General features: G+C 52.8%; 1 protein-coding gene across 1 annotated transcript in view; it reads right to left on the bottom strand.

The window, feature by feature from the left end:
* HS3ST6 (heparan sulfate-glucosamine 3-sulfotransferase 6) overlaps window positions 1-16,092 on the bottom strand; it is a gene marked incomplete at both ends in the record, with an annotated part of 40,817 nt that extends 24,725 nt beyond the window's left edge. Inside the window, one exon of the mRNA XM_082490779.1 lies at window positions 15,746-16,092. Within this exon, the coding sequence (XP_082346905.1) occupies window positions 15,746-16,092 (347 nt within the window). The remainder of the gene's footprint in view (window positions 1-15,745) is intronic.
* Between the last annotated feature and the right edge of the window lie 646 nt (window positions 16,093-16,738).

The following is a 16,738-nucleotide window of genomic DNA, read 5'->3' as shown; positions in this document are numbered from 1 at the left end:
CGAAGACGAGATATTTGGCCATAGAGATATAGTATGGGGAAGATCAGGACACCTGTAGGGAGTGTGGGCTGGGAGGGCCCTCCCAGCTTCTCCAAGTCCTTCCCAGCTTCCAGAGAAGACAATGCAGCAGTGGGTAATCACCAAAAAACTATCCTGAGGATCCATCCCTAGGAGCAGTTGAGGCACCTTTATCTTCATCCCCAAATTCCTTCAAACGCATCCGCCCTCCTCCCTTGCCCCCCGTAACGTGTGGCTCAGCCACTGCCAGGAGGAGGGTGGCACCTCGTAGGACCCCGTTTCCAAATTCTCTCCTAGGAAGGACGACTGCTGCAACACAAACGGTTTGAGCTCAGCTTCTCTGCTGAGTTGTGGTTAGGCAGGAGCCAGAGGAGAGGTAGTGCACACCAGACCTCGCTCTGCCTGAATTCAGTGGCTGGAACGGCGTGTGCTCGTTCCACGGGTCTTACTCGTCCTCTTCTCCGGGGAGCTCACAGTGATTTTGCCAGCGTTTGGCACAGACAATCCTGTTTTCGAACTGGCCCAGCCAGGTCAGTGTGAAGTAGACCAAGAGACCAGCCTCCCCCAGGACCTTCCTCTATTTCTGCCGGGCTGTTCAGACCCTATAACATATATGGGACTGGGAGAGCCACAAAGGCACTTCCAAGCTCCACCTCCCCGGGACAGAGAGGTCATCCTTACAAATCATTGGCTGCTTCCTGAAAGATGCTCAACGTTTATACCCCAGAGAATAATTTTGCAAATTTCTGAAGGTCACAAACAACATTAAGAGCTCAACCTGAAGCCAAGAGTAACGCAGCCAACACAGGAGGCAAATTGAGCAGAGAGGAAAAGACTGCAAGTGCCCATAATCTTGCTCCAGAGAGCAGAGAGTTTAGAAATTATTAAACACTTCTTAGTGTTTCCAGCCATCTGGCCTGCATTTCTCCATTTATTCAATCAGACATATGTTGCTTTTATCCCCACCACTGCCAGCTCTCCCCTGTTCTCTGAAAACATGTGCATCCTCCACTCTCTGCTCATTTTCAGCTCAGCACAGAGCAGAGGCTGCGAGTTCGGCACAGTGCAGTTTTCTAACAAGTGAACATGCCCGTTAGAGCCACTTCCACCAACAGATTTCTCCCACTTGTACTTAAAAAAAATCAGTGTTTGCACAAAACAAGGCAGCTCTGGAAGACTGAGACGTAATTCCAAGTTGGGAACCCCACTGCTGCAAAGCAGCATCACTCCCCTGAAGCCAACGGCATCCTAGCAATTCATGCCAGCCAGGGTCTGGAAGAAGAGATCTCCTCCAGCTATGAAGGAGTGGAGAACCAGAGTCCACAAAGAGTGTGTCCCTCTGGGGACATCACCACACACGTATGTCAAAGCCAGGAGGCAGATTCCATGCTGCTCTTCAACACGACTACACGCAGGCTCTGCTGTACGCTAACACGTGCAGTAACACATCCAGGCCACCCCTGCCAAGGTGTAGCACCACAAACCTGCTTCTCTGATCAGCCCACTCTTTGCACCTTTCACTTCCAGCCATGATTTCTTCCCTCTAATGAGGAGAGCGCCCAACCAGGGGGACGAGAAGCCAGAACTGCAAATAATGCATAGAAAGGGAGAAAGAGGAATGCACTGCTCCAGAAACGCTGGCTCCCACCACCCGAGCCAAGAAAGTTGTCCTGCACCTCTGCAGTCTTCAGAGGGCAGGACAATGAGGAGATCCAGCAGTCTGTCCAAGGATGACCAATGCTGGCACACCAGTGTGGGATATGGGAAGAGACCTACGAGCCATGGAAGCTGTTTCCGAGCTGCAGTCATCACTAGCAAGAAGATAGAGCTGCAGGATGGGATCAGGCTTAGCTTCCACCAAGCATGAAAACTCCAGCCCTGGCTCTTTTGCCACATGGAGATGACTGCTTTGCCACAGTACGATTCATTCCCCACCAGTCCACAGCAAAGAACGTCTTCATCTTCACATCAGCTTTGGCTGCGCGTTTCTCCTCCGTGAGGCTCCTCCAAAGACCGCCCTTCAAGTGGGAACAGTCTCTTCGAGTCCACAACAGGGCAAGGAGTGAATTATGTTTAATTACACACTGTCCAGGGTCTTAAGTATCAGGCCAAGTGTTACCAGATGTGCAGGGATCTCTGTCAAAGCGATCCGCAGGCTTGAATGCCTGTTTGGATATTTAATATGTTGGTATCTGGGGTGTGAGGGTCAGAGCCGGGGTCTTCGATGCAAATGTTACAAATCTTTTCTACTCTTACCATCACCTTTTAATAACGCCATAAATCATCAGGCACTTCTCAGGTGACTACGTAATTGCCCATTTGTGTATCTGAGCAAACTTATCCGGACTCTGACTCTTTGCTGCCAGCAAAGGAGACCTACTGAGAGCAAACTCCAGGGTTTTGCGTGCCCCTTCTCTCCTTCCACAAGTCATCTCTTGGCATATGTGCTTCAGATGCATTGTGGCAGCACAAGAAAAAGAAAAGTAACTGATACAGGAAGATTAAAAAAAGGTTGGATCGGTCTGTTCCTAATGCGAGCCTTGCTGCTCACAGTCCTTTGATTGCAGCAGAAATAAAAGATGGAAATTCACTGGAGGCAAAGGAATTAATTAAAAGGAGAATAAAGGAGCATCAGTCTGTTGGAGTCCTGGCATCAATTCTGAGACTAGTTTTGAAGTGGCAACAGTTTTACTTGTTCTATAAAGCTGTTCTTCTACGTCCTGCACGGTGACTCGGGGAACTCACGTGCAGCATGTGGAGTGCCTGACACTAATGGCCATCGAGGGACAAGACGACCCAGCCGGCACAGGACCTACCTGCCTGATGGTGGGGACACTCAGCCACTGCCTCGTCATCCTTCCACCTTCTTCTGCTTCAAGGGTCTTCCCCCAGACCCCAGAGGAAGAAGATTTCTGCAGAAATCAGGTCTCTTCAGGACCTCACACCACCATCCTACACTGAACTACTTCTAACTGCTTTCTTCTGATCAACTGAGATCTTCAAACATGGTGGAGCCACCATCCTTCACTGGGCTGCCAGCACTCATTTTGGGCTTGTAAATTGTCTCCGGATGGTTTCATAACTCTGCAAGAAATAACTGCCAAGGTTTTGCTGTAGGTGGGAAAAACGCTAACCACCTTCAGCCAAACCACAGCTTAAATTGGGATTGTCTTCAAATACAACTATGCACATACATATGGACCATGGTTCTTCATAGCTTTCTTCTGGTTCCTGAGCCTCCAGGTTTCTTGTCTTCAAGAGATACTCAAGAAGGAACTGAAACTGTTTGGCAAGGTAGACACGCTGGAGGGGAGGAACGCCACCTAGAGGGACCTGGACAGTCTGGAGAGGTGGGCCCAAGCCAACCTCATGCAGTTCAACAAGGCCAAGTGCAAGATCCTACATCTGGGTCGGGACAATCCCAAGCACAAATACAGGCTCGGTGGGGAATGGCTGGAGAGCAGCCCTGAGGAGAAGGACCCGGGGGTGCTGATTGACGAGAAGCTCAACATGAGCCAGCAATGTGCAATCGCAGCCCAGAAGGCCAACTGCATCCTGGGCTGCATCAGAAGAAGCGTGGCCAGCAGGTCAAAGGAGGTGATTCTGCCCCTCTACTTCACTCTTGTGAGACCCCACCTGGAGTACTGCATCCAGCTCTGGAGTCATAAGAAGGACATGGACCTGCTGGAGCGTGTCCAGAGGAGAACCACGAGGATGATTCGAGGGCTGGAGCACCTCTCCTGTGAGGACAGACTGAGAGAGTTGGGGCTGGAGGTGTTCAAGGCCAGGCTGGATGTGGCCTTGGGCAACCTGGTCTAGTGGGAGGTGTCCCTGCCTATGGCAGGGGGGTTGGAACTCAATGATCTTCAAGGTCCTTTCCAACTTAAACTATTCTATGATTCTATGAAACTCTTCCCATCCCACTGACTCCAGGAGCTACGGCTCCAAAAAAAATCTTGAGATTCATAACCAAATCGATAGAGTTCCCAACCCTGCCCTCCACCCAGATTGTGCCTTCAAAATTTACGTTCAGCTGCCATGCGAAGAGCAGGATCTCTCACTGAGAGCATCCCAGCTGAGCTTGGCAGGGTTCCACTGCCAGATTTCTTTCCAAAGGGCACTTGATTACCCCTCCTCTTCACCCATGAACTTGGCTCCAACTTCACCCAAACAGGAGCATGGGGTTTGGGGACTGTTTTCAAGTCAGAGCTGGGTACGTTGCACACACACGACCTATTGCGTAATTCATCAGCCTGTGATGCCACGCAACCAGAAACCCACCACCAACAAGGTGTATGTTAACACTTAGAGGCAACTGGTTTAGCTGTGATGGAAACGCTGACATGAGGCTCCCACAGCTGGACACAGCTGGAGATAGGTGATCACCAAACCCTGGCAGGACGGATATGTAATTTAAGCCCAAATTTGCCTCATTTTAAAGAATGTTTACCTAGAAAAAAAACACATCTAGAAGAAGTCTTGCACCATCAGAGTGATTAATGCTAAAAAGGAACTGCTCATTCATGGTTCCTGTTCAGTAATTCAAGTTTTATGAACCTTTTACACGACAGAGACCTTATTGTGATCCCTGCTAAGTCCCGTGAACACAGCAAGCCCCCACACACTTCCTGATACACTTTGAAGCAGAGAAATATTAATTTTTAATATACATAACAAGATCAGAACAAGCCTATCCCTTGTTATCTGCCTTGTAACAAGATCAGGATCAAACCGAGCACGCTCTCGGGGAGGACGCGGTGGCTGAGTTACACCGGCACCGCGTGTCCTTCGCATCTGCGCAGCAGGTAATTAGCCCACATGCCATGCTTGCAGCCCACACCCTGGCTAATTAGGGTGCCCCGCTGGGACCCGTGTGGGCTGTACTGGGCTCAGCAGCCCCATCTCCTCCCCGAGGCTGATGGGCTCCGACACTGCCTCCGCTGCCCCGTGGGATGCTGCTGAAGCACCAGAGATGAGCTCCAACGCCCAGCACAGGGCAATGCCCCGAGGCCCAGGGCAGGTCTGGGTGATCACAGCAGTGGTTGTCCCTGGTGGTCTCCTAAATCAGCCCAGAGACAGGGACCCACAGCAGAGCTGGGGCGTGGGGAGAGCTGTGGACACCCTTCACCACCACCTGGAAGAAAGTGAGGGACTGGTGCAGGTACCTAGAGAGCCCCGATCATGGAGCCAGAGGACAGGAGTGACCCGGAGCCGTCTGCTGGTGCTAACACCAGGGTAGCACGCTCCAACAAAACCATAACCCACCATCCTCCCATCTCACCCACCCCATCTAAGACAGGATCTGACCTTCAAATGTCAGTGGATGCAGAGCACTGCCATCCTTTTAGCAAACCTCCCTCTCCATACACACTCAAAACAAATAATAAAGCACGACTTCAGCTGCAGGAGCCACCCAGGAGCAGCCTGGACCCCAGTAAAAACCAGCGTGTGAGAGCAGGACGATGCCCTGGCTGCTCAGCACCATGCGCTGCCGCAGCAGGTTTGGTCCCACTCCTGCACGTGGCCACTTCCTTGCACCAGAGCACTGGGATGCTCCCACCATCGCACTCAGACCTTCATCTCCAACATGTGCGCTGATCCGGCAGCAGCACGTATCCTCCCTGCAGGGCAGGATCAGGCCCTTGGGGATGCCTTTCTCCCTTCTCTTTCCGGCAGCAGCCCGGCCCCTTCCCGACAGATCCTTTGTGAAGGAGAGGCACCAGCGGCAGCTCTGCGCCGCCCGGGTGGCAGCGGAGCGGATGCAGGTTGTCACGCTTGGGTCTCTGACACCGCAGGGGGATGTTCAACTCCCTCCCTCCCCCCAAAATGGGCTTTTCATGGAGACAAATGATCCCTTCCCTCAATAAAACCTAAATTCTCAGCCGAAAGTACTTGGCAGCGGCCCCTTGAAATTTTTCTCATGGCTTGTGTGGCTTAGGAACATGACTTTCTGAAATATAAAAGCAGCCGGAGGAAGCAGCTCATGCTCTTCTTGAAGAATAACACCCCCTTTTCCCCCCGCCCCAGCTACGTGCCCCGCTGGGCTGTCGCTCCCAGGGATGGAGCCGGCAGGTCCCCGGCCAGCCAGGTCCAAGCAGCTGGGAGAAGCTCTGCCCAGCCATCAGTAACCCACCCAGCCCCGAAGCATCACTGCCATGATGAGGCTGTGTCGGCTGGGGACCAGAGGGACAGCCAGCAGCCCCCTCCCGCTCCCCGGCATCTATTGACAAGCGGCAGCGATGAGGGATTGCGCTGACGAGCGCCTGATCAATGGCACTTATTGAGCCCCCCTCCGCACTCCCGGTAATTGGAGGATTTCTTTCTCTTGCATTCTTATTGACGTTTCCTCCCTGGCAGGGTGTCCGTGGGGGTGCGTTGTCACTTGGAATTACAGGGGAGCTGAGCAGCACGGGCGGGATCAGGAACAACGGCATGGCACCTTCGAGGCACCACAGCCAGCCTCAAAGAAGGAAAAAAAAAAAAAAAAAAAAAAAAAAAAAAGAATAAATTAGTCACCCATAGGACTGCCGAGGTGGCAGAGGCATTTTGGGATCCTGCTCCATCGGTGCGGAGAGGTAGCTCTGCCTCCGGCTGGAGCAGGGAAGCAGGACTCTGCTCCCGGGTCCCTTCCTCGCTGTGCTGTGGTTTGCTTTGGGGGCTTGATGTCACCTCCAGCAAGAAGCCAGCGTGGCCGGGGCTCACAAGGAGCCATCCTGCCCTCCGCCGGGTGCCGGTGCGGGGAGCAGAGGAGGGGCAGGCAGGAGCGGCAGGCAGCCAGCCCTGCCCACAAGCCCAGGTCCCCCGGGACTGGGGTTTGGGATGCTGCGGGCTCCGGAGCAGCTGGGAAGTTGGGCAGTGTAGGAGGGCTCCGCCAGCCCCCGCCGAGCGGCACCACACAGCGCCGGGCAGGAGGCAGAAGTGTGATGTGGCCTCCGGGGACGGGGTCTGTCACTTTTCTTGTCCCTTCCCATCAATCACCAGCAGGTTTGGGGTTTTTGTGTGTGTGGGTTTTTTTTTGTTTTTTTTTTTTTTTTTTTTTCTCCTTTATTTTGCACAATACGGTGCTCACCAAAAGCGGCTGCTAATTCACCAGCGGAAAGAGCCCAAAGCGTGCAGACCAAGGCAGGTGAGGAGATGGCCAATTCTTCATTCCATCTGCAGAAAGACCTCCTGCGCGCCCACGGGTGGCAGCGCACACAGACACGCACACGCACTGTTTAGGGGCTAAGTCATAAATCAATAGCAAAGTGGTCAGCCTTTCCCTCAGCAAGGACGCTTAACAAGGTCACATCCTTATTCTCTCCAGACTAATGAGTGGAGATTACTAATAAGACCTCAGTGACAAGTAACTATATTAATGTAATTCTCTCCTGCTTGTAATCAATTTTTTGTGTTAAAATGCACAGCGATCTCGGCTGCCCGGGATCACCGCGCCGCCCCCAGCGCTGCGGAGCTGCTGGCTGGGCTGGGAGAGAGGAGTTTTATTCCCCTCATGTCCCCACCGGGCCGTGGGGTTTCCTCGGCGGAACACTCTCGGTCACACTAAATCACTCCCCGGAGGAGCCCAGCAGCGCATCCCGCTCCCGAAGTGCTGCTGTTCCCCTCAGCCGCCTAAATCGCGTCTGTGCCGGTGCTTTAATAGCCCAAACAGCAAAAGTTTTCTGCAACTGCTTATGAGAAGCTCATTTCAGCCATTTCACCCCATATTTCAGTCTCAAATGGTGCTGGTCCCAGCACTCTGCATGCTCCAGGTCAGGGCGGTGGGTGCCACCAGCAGCCCCAGACCGAGCAGCACCCGCTGGAACAGGGATGCTCCTTTTGGTCTGCGGCTGTAGAGCATCTGGGACGTGCCAAGCCTGGATCTGCAGGCAGAGCCATCCCTGCTGCCTGCAAATACCGGCAGCACACGGGGTCGAGCATTTACAGCCCCCGTGCACTGGGATCACTCGCGGGTTCAAACGCAGTGAGCCGGGCACGCTGCCTCTGCGCCCTGGTTACCGCCCCAGCGGCCCCACTGACTGCAATATTCCCCATTTGCATTTCAAACGACTCTTCAGATCAAGAGCGACTCACTTAAGAGATGCATGAATAATTTTGAAGACGTTTAGGCTTCTGTGATCTGCGAGCTGTCTCTGCGCGGAGGGAGAAGGAGGCGAAAAATCAAATGAGTCGCTGTGAATTTTGCACCCAGGACCACCGCCACAAGAGATGGGTGTGTAAGTAAAGCCTGAGCCCCAAGCACCGACGCGTCGGGATCTCAGACCCTGCCACGGGCAAAGCCCCCACTTGCACAGCCCAGATGAGACTCCCCCAGCCCAGGACACACCACGCACGCCGTAACGCCGCGCACACGGTGCCCGGGAGTTTAGGCAGAGCCCCAGTAACTAACGGAGCGGTGCAGGATCAGACCTGCACTTCTCTGGACTCTCAGCACATCTGTGCAAAGCTGCAGTGTGTTTCTTGGGTGCTTGTGGTTTCTTTATTACAGAGCAGAGCTGGCCCACCCCGCTCGGGGGGACCAACTCGGACAAGCCCAGGGGAAGACAGAGAGATTCGAGTTGGATCCTGCAAACCCCGACTCATGGGAGCAATGCTCGGCATCCCCCGGCCATAACACCCTCTTGGCAAGGAAAGGCTCATCTTAAACCATCACCCTGGTGGTGCCGATGCCAGAGCAGACCTGGCCAACCTGCGGCTCCCGCCTCTCCTGCCGCCAGCCGCAGGCCAGGCTTTCAACCAACTGCTTTTCAAAGATCTGCAGAAAGCCGCCCAGAACATCCCTCTGCTCCTCACTTCAATAAATTTCTAAACAAACACGCCAGAAAAATGTGGTGGGAGGCACAGAGGGAGATACAGAGCTCCACCGGGTCCTCTGCCGACCACCCCCCACGGAAGATGAGCGGAGGATTCTTTAGCCCGCTGGAGCAGGGCAAGGAGGGCACGGCTGGCGGGGATGGCTGGCACAGCTCTCTACCTCAGAGCATCTCTGTTTCCCCCACAGCGCACAGCTTGGTCCTCGCTGGAGGGCTGAAGTGTAGCTTGAGAGCATGGGGAGGAATTTAGCCAAGCCACCTGAGATGCTCCGTGGAGGAGGACAGCAGCAGGGGCACCTCGTGGGACCCGGCTCAGGGGACAGCAGACCACCCCGAGGGTTTCGGGCTGGTGGCCGGAGGGTTCCAGCCTGCCCGAGCCACCCCACGAGCTGGGGTGAGGAGAAGGAACCGCCAGGCTCAGGTCTCACCCAGCTCCTGGAGCCCCCTCAGCTCCCGCTCTGGGTCCTGCAGGACATGGGAGCATCTCTGACGCCGGGAGCATCCCTCTGACGCCGGCCGGCTCCCTAAGCAGGCGGATTTCCAAAGCCCTTTGAAAAGCCATTTAGAGCTAAGTCCTGGTATTAAACCTGGCCTTTCATTAGTCAGGTTTTCAATCTCTGCCCGAGTCTGTTTCAGCAAAAAGTTTTTTAAAAGGTCAGGAAGAAGCTTTTAAGCATATTTGCCAATTAACTATTGTAACCCCCTCCTCGACTCGCTGCAAGCTGCCCACTTCCGTCTCAGGGGATGGTAATTACTGTTTTATAAATAAGCTTTGAACTCTCTTAAGTAATAGTCTCCCCGTGCATAAAAGCACTCTTTAAATCCACTGGCCTTTTCCACCTTCTGTCACTGTCTGCATCTAAAAATAATCTAGGAAAAAAGACCCATAATACTTTTAAGAAGAAACTCTCTCTTCCTCTGTGATGACTATTTCTCCAGCCCCTCAATAATTCAGCTAACAGAAACCCTGCAGCTTCCACTGCTGTTTGTGAACTTTTCATGATATTTCACATCTTTTCAGAAGTTGTCTGGAGTTTCACTGAGGTGATAAAAATCCCGTCCGTGTTTATATGCTTAACTTTCTAGCCCCTGAGTTTACAAAGGAGTAACCAGGAGAGCACAAGAAAAAAGGCAAGAATGAAGTATTTTCCAAAGTTATTGATTCACATAATATTGATTTTATTTTTTGTTAAGCCAGCCCCATGATTTCTAGGTGCTCAGCTTTAAATATTTATTTGAGCAGTTTGGGATAGCAACACTGGCAGACTTGAAATCCTTTAGAAACTCAGGTTCCTTCTGCACACCCCACTGCACAGCCTGTATATAAAACCACCATTTATGTAAAAGAGACAGCGACAGAGAAAGTATTCCTCAGTCGGGAAGACCATGACTTGTTCCACTCTGCAAGTCACAGCTTTTGTCTGAAAAAAAAAATCACAGCCAACACTAACACGCAGCTTTAATCGCTTTAGCCTGACACTATCTACGTAACAACGCACGGAATAACCCGACTCAATTTTGCCTTGCAGCTGAGCCAGGCGAAAATTCAGACTCACAAACCTGCTTGTATCAGCAAGAAGCACTTCATCGGCTTCGGCGGGCTTTGGATTGGGAACAAAACTCGGGAGCTGCCACATAAAAGCAAAGGAATAACGTCAGCGTGAAAGCGGGGGGCAGGAGGGCCAAGTCATGCTCCCTGCCCCATCGCCGACTCGGTGCTGGGGGGAAAGACCCCCCTAAACAAGGCAGGCACAGCCCCTCTCGCCTGCCCTCGGTAATATCTGCCTAGGATCCCTTTAAACGGTTTCAAATGTTAATTCCTCATCGTGACAGCAAAAGCTATTTTTAATCCCACGTGAAAGCAGTTTGCAGAAGACCAAACTTTGCACGTATTACGGATTCCTTCCCATGTCCGGGCAGTGCTGCGTGTTAGGGAGCAGTAAGAGGGGGGCATACCATCGCGGGGAGACCTGTCCGGCTGGCACAGACGTGCACAGGGCTTAAGCCCTGTCCTAAGTGTAGAGCTGGGACTAAAATCTTGTCTAAACAGCCAACGATATAAAAGCGACATAGAGCCCTTCTACACACGGACACATTTTCCCTATCCAACAACACACCCAAAGGATCGCGCATTTAGTAAAATCATCAAAATATCTTCTTCATAGTTACAAAAATCACAGCTTTTTCTCAGGTTTCCTGCATTTTTTTTCTTTGCATTTTAGGATTTATTTTCCAAACATAGAGGTGAGGATAGGGGAAGCTGATGCAGAAAGGCCCCATGTTTTGTAATGAAAGCTAAAAAAAAAAAAAAGAAAGAAGAGATCACAAAGTAATAAACCCAAGAAGCATGCTGCAGGACTGAGTTTCTGCAAATGCACCAAGAAAAACAAGGGCCACTCTCAGCCGCCGAGCGCTGAAACACGAGTCCATCAGGAGAACAGATTAGCTGGTGTCAATGAATAAAGATAATGTCCCGGAGCAGCTCTCAAGTGCATCGCCATCTGACTCCTCGCAAGATCCTTTTGTCTCTTCCCACCTATGTATTTCTTAAATGTGCCAGTGAAAAGCTCCCCCTGGAAGGGGATACAAGCTCCGTGCCAGAATGTAGCCCGGTGACTCCAGAGTAGCTGAAACGTCGGGTTTTATTCAACAGCTTGTGCTATAGAGTGTCTTGATCTGTCTGTGCAATCACAACACACACAAAAACCCCTCAAGGCATCTACTTAGCTCTACTTTTCAACTGCCAATAACACTCACAGCAAAAGTCAAAAGAGCAGCGCTGGAGCCGCGTCCTTTCCCCTGCCGCTCAAAAGCTTCAGGGTTGCAAGGTCCGGAGATAACAAAGTCTGGCTCAAGAAATCCTGGATGCTTTTCAAGAACATTATTAGCTCCCATGAATGGATGTGAAGGAGGCGGGGGGGGGAACCCCACAAAACAACCCCCATTGCGTGTAGCAGCTCTCGGCTAACCGTCCACCTCCCCTGGGCGCGCGCACACACGCTCCCGAACCGGGACGCCCCCAGCACGGTTTAATGCATGCACAGAAGCACAGGGTAATGCGTGATGAACCACACGAACAGTTCCTCCCCCCGGCACGCAAACCCGCATGCCCTGCACCTGATCAACAGGGGAAATGACAATAAGCAGCTAAATTCAGCCCCCAAGAGATTCGGAGCTCTGGGATGGCTCTGCGGCACCGGAGGATGCTCGGTGGCGATGCCCAGTCCAGCCCAGCCATTCACCAGGAGGCGTTTGCCAACTGCGGCTAGCCATCCCATAGTACTTTTTACTACTTCTGCCCCCAAACCGTAAGAAAATAAGGAATTCTTTACAATTCCTACGAAATCCGGTGTGCGCCATCATCCAGGGCACGGTTTCACAGAGCACGACCCCAACGGCCGCGTTCCTGCGCCCTGCTACGCTCGGGGACGGGAAGGGCCGTTGGGAGCCTTGGCCCAGCCCCGTCCCCGCGTAACTCTTTCTTTGGCTATTGGAAAAAAGCAGGAAGAGGAAATGGAAAAGAGGGACTCGGATCATAGATCATACGAGGAAACACAAGACAGAGGAAAACTATCACACTGAGCTGATGTGGCTGCAAAGTTTTGGTGGATGGAGACAAGGAAACTCTTCTTTGGATAAGCTACATCAGGCTGAGTGCTCTCAACATGAATTCCCGCAAACTCCCTTTTATGCAAAAGAGCATCTGCAAAGACCATTCCCTGCACCGCTTTCGTTATCCATCGCTTCTCCTGCCCTGCTCCCCACAGCACCAGAACCGCCGAGGCTGCGCCGAATTACAGTGCAGGGCAGACCTAGGGGACCAAACCTCTGAGCAATGAGGGGCGGCTGCGTGGGAAACAAGCCCGGCTCTGGCAACCAAAAAGGGAACGATCCCATCCAAAGATCTCAGCTACGCCCTAAAACGCGGCCAGAGGGGCAGAGCAGTGTCCACTGGAGAGCCCGCCGGAGCACACAGCCCGCAGCCCCGCTTGCGCAGGCAGCGTACAACATGCAAACACCCCGAGCACCCCAAATGCCGCCTGCGACCCCGACCCCACTCCCCTTGCACGGGGAAGTCCCAGGGCTGAAAGAGAGCACTGCTCTGCAGACGCAGAGGGGGTTACACCATGTAGTGACCTGGCCCACGAGCGCAGTTTTTCCTCAATTCACACAAGAAAAGGCAGGATTTGGCCCTGTGCCGTCACGCTGAGCCTCCCTTCAAATATTTGCAATGAAGTTCTAAATATCACCAGCAAACATCTCACATTCAATTAAGTTCTTACATTTGCCTTCGCCTACGCTCCCATAAAGCAGACAGACAGACAGCAAGGTTCCCCAACGGGACACTCACACTCCCCAAGCTGCTGCGTGAGCAGAGGAGTCGACACGCCAACATCGCTGCTTCTTTTTATTTAGGTTTGCTTTAAGCAGTACTGAGTGCCAAAAAAATTAAAATAGTGTTTTGCTTTAGGATAAAATGTCACGTCATGCTTGGATTATCCATTAGGTAATTTATGTTGCAGTCTAGAAAAGGTGTTTAATCTTCTTATAATTAGCTAAACCTATAGCAACTCAAGGAATTTCATACAAGGTGCTTGCTGCATGTGCAGAACCTTTTCTTTTCACTAGCAAAAAGAACTACTCCAAAAAAGGGACTTTGGGCTATTTCAAATTTAAATAAAATAAAACACGCTTATAAGAACAAATGGTTTCTGTCAGTAACTTACGCTATAACGTAAACTACTCAGCACCCACAAGCAGATTCTCCTGCCACAGCAATCACTACAGGACTGAACTACCAAGAAAGAACAAAATAATTCTGTGGAGATATTTCGAAGGGAATTTGTTTTTTTTTCCACCTTTACTTAAGACAAGCAACGACCTACAGGTGCCTTCAGGCCAAATATCTTGGCATGAGAAGTAGCTGGTGTAATTTTGGTTTCCTAGCAAGTTCAAATATTTTAAAAATGTTTACATCACTTTGAGATATTCATTGGAAAAACCTGAACTTCTGTCCAACTTCTATTTTCCTCCACTCCAAACACACCCCAGCTTTAAACATTTAGCTCTGTCTGGCTTTCCCGGGAAAAAAAACAACTCAGTATAGCAGGATCTTGTAAGAAGACAAAACAAGAGAGGCAAAGAGAAGAGGAAACTAAGGAAAATACTCATGTGTGTGATTGAAAACACACTCACTCTATGCAGAGTTAAAGCAAAACATCTACTGATTTTTTTCCCACTAGAAAGGATGCAACTTCTTCCCAGCACAGCACACGCTTCCCTACGATGCATCTGGCCACGCCGAAAACCTTCCCCACTCTATTTCTCCAAATTTACCATAACCATATGCAGAATCATCTTAAAACATCTCGCTGGTATCAGGCCAGGCTCCCTGCAAGCACTTACAGCACTAAAACTTACTACACAGCAATCCAAAACTAAGATTTATTTATTCTTCTCTCGCTGTGGTCCATCCTGCAAACGTCTCGCTGGACTATGGCAAGCGATATGAAAGCGTTCGATCTTCCATGCTTTAATTATGTGCTCGAAGTCATTAAACTCCCATTCTGCCAAGTGAGATCTATCTTGTAATCCTCGCCCAAAAAGATTAGTTATCATCATTATTGTTTCTAGAGCAGCGTAGATACAAATGGAACTGAGAAATGAGCTAATAAATCACGGCAATATTAATACAGCCATAAAAATAAGTGCGCTACTTACTGCGTTTGAAGGTGTGTTAAGTCAATAACTTTACAGTCCAGATGTGGTCTTACAGAGCTGAAACTCTGCGGGTAAAATTACCACTAAAATTACACTTTCCATTAAACACGCTGATTTTCACAGGTTATTATTTTGGCGAGGAGCGCGAAGTCGCAAGCTCCCCCAAAACAGCGAGAAACATTAAGAGCACGTAAGAAATACAGTATTCCAGTGGGGTTTTGGGGGGGGGTGGGGAGGAAGGATGGAGAAGCAGGAAGGACAGGGAGAGCTACTCCTTTTATTATTTTCAGATGTTTTCCCGAGAACACCGCGGTGCTTTTATAAATCTACACATTTGGATTCTCTTCAAAATAACGGACCAAATTCTTTCACTGCCTTCGAGGGACCCAGCGCTCCGACTCCGCTTGGCCCGGCCACTCCGGAGTTGGCCAAGAGACGGGAGTTTAATAGACACCACATGCACAGTAGCTGCTCTTCCGAATGCTTTATCGCCTGAAGAGTCCAATTCCATTGAAACCCTCAAAACTAAACAGCTCCCTTGAATCAATACGGCTCTGCCCTTTGACACAAACCTACCGAGGAATTCAAGCGATACTGGTTTTTATCCTGCCCCTTCCTTCGCCCCTTCACCCTTTTAACGCACCGCCGGGATCGAGCCCGGTCCTGCCAGCCCAGCTCCTCGCCCCCTTTATTTTCATAAGCCACTCGAATCAAATAATTCCTAAAGGAACCCGGTGGGGAAACGGCGGGGCAGCTGAGAGTAAAGCGTTAAAAAGGTTAAAATGGCAAAGCCTGGAGAATTAATAAAAAAATAAAAATATGCAAATTGCTGCTGCCGGTCGTCCCGCTCCCGGCCACCAAGGCTGCGGGATGGGGGACATGGGGGGACAACAGGGGCACCGGCTCTCACGCTCCCCCTCTCCCCGCTGCCATCCCTCTGCGAACCCGCAGCTCGGCTCCCTTCGCATCCCCATCCTCCCCCGACCGACCCCCCCTCAGCCCGTTCGTTCGCTCCTCTCCCATCTCAGCCCCTCGAACCCCCTTTATCTCCAGGGAGCCGCCGCGCCCGGACCAGCCTGTTGCAGAGCATCCCCATCCCTGCCCGGGAGACAATTAAACGCGGCTCGGCGCTTAATTACCGATTGCCGAGGCCAGCCCACCGCCGCGTCCGTCCGTCCCCCCACCCTCCTTACCTGTACCAGCGCAGCCCTTTCTCGTAGCACCTGTCGAAGAAGTGGGGTTCGGCGCCCACCGCTCGCACCCCGGGGTGCGCCCGTAGGAACTCCAGCAGCGCCCGCGTCCCGCCCTTCTTCACGCCCACGATGATGGCCTGCGGGAACCGCCGGCTACCGCCGCCCGCCGCCCCCGGCCCCGCGCCGTCGGGGAGCGCGGCGGGCGGCGGCAGCAGCAGGGCGGGCGGCAGCGGCTCGCAGGGCCCCGGCAGGCAGTAGAAGAAGTAGGTGAAGAAGAGGATCATGGTGAGGAGCAGCGAGGCGCGGCGGCCCCCGACGGGTCCCAGCAGCCGCCCGCTACATCCCATCGGGGGCCGCTCCCGGCCCCACCGGGCAGCGCATCCCGCACCGGCCGCCGAGACACCCCCCCCCCCCCCTCCTCCTCCGCGCCCCCCCTCCTCCGCGTTCCCCTCCGCGCCGCTCCGCGCACACCCGCCCCGGCCCGACCCCTCCCCTCCCGCGCCGCCCCCCACGCCCACCCGCGGGGCGGGGGAGGGCGCGCGACACGCGCGTGGGGGGGGGGGTGGCAACGCCCCGAGGGGGGAGGGAAAGGGCGGCACACGCGTGGGGCACCGTCGGGATACCCCCGGGGTGGCGGGACACCCCCCAGCGCCCGTGGGCAGCCCCCGCGTGGGTGCCAGCCCGGCCCGGGGCAGCCCCGCCGCCCTCCCGCCCGCTCCGAAGGGAACCGCTCCCGGTCCCGGTGCGCCGGCGGGGGAGGGATGGATGTGTTTTCCCATCCGATTTTCCGATTTTCTCCACACCCCACCCCCGGCCTTTTTATAATTTCTGGGGCTGCAGCGGGTGTTTTTGGCCACTCGCATCACACACATCACGCAAAGGGCAGGAAATAAAGAGCCATCACGGCCGCGGTAGCCCGGTGCCACGCAATTAGCAAGCGGCACCCGGAGTGGCAGCACTAATTAGGCTGCACGGGCTCCCGCTGCAGGCGTG

The sequence above is a fragment of the Vanellus vanellus genome (genome assembly GCF_965231255.1).
Source record: "Vanellus vanellus genome assembly, chromosome: 14".
In the NCBI taxonomy this organism is placed as follows: domain Eukaryota; kingdom Metazoa; phylum Chordata; class Aves; order Charadriiformes; family Charadriidae; genus Vanellus; species Vanellus vanellus.
This window is presented reverse-complemented; position numbering and strand designations above follow the sequence as displayed.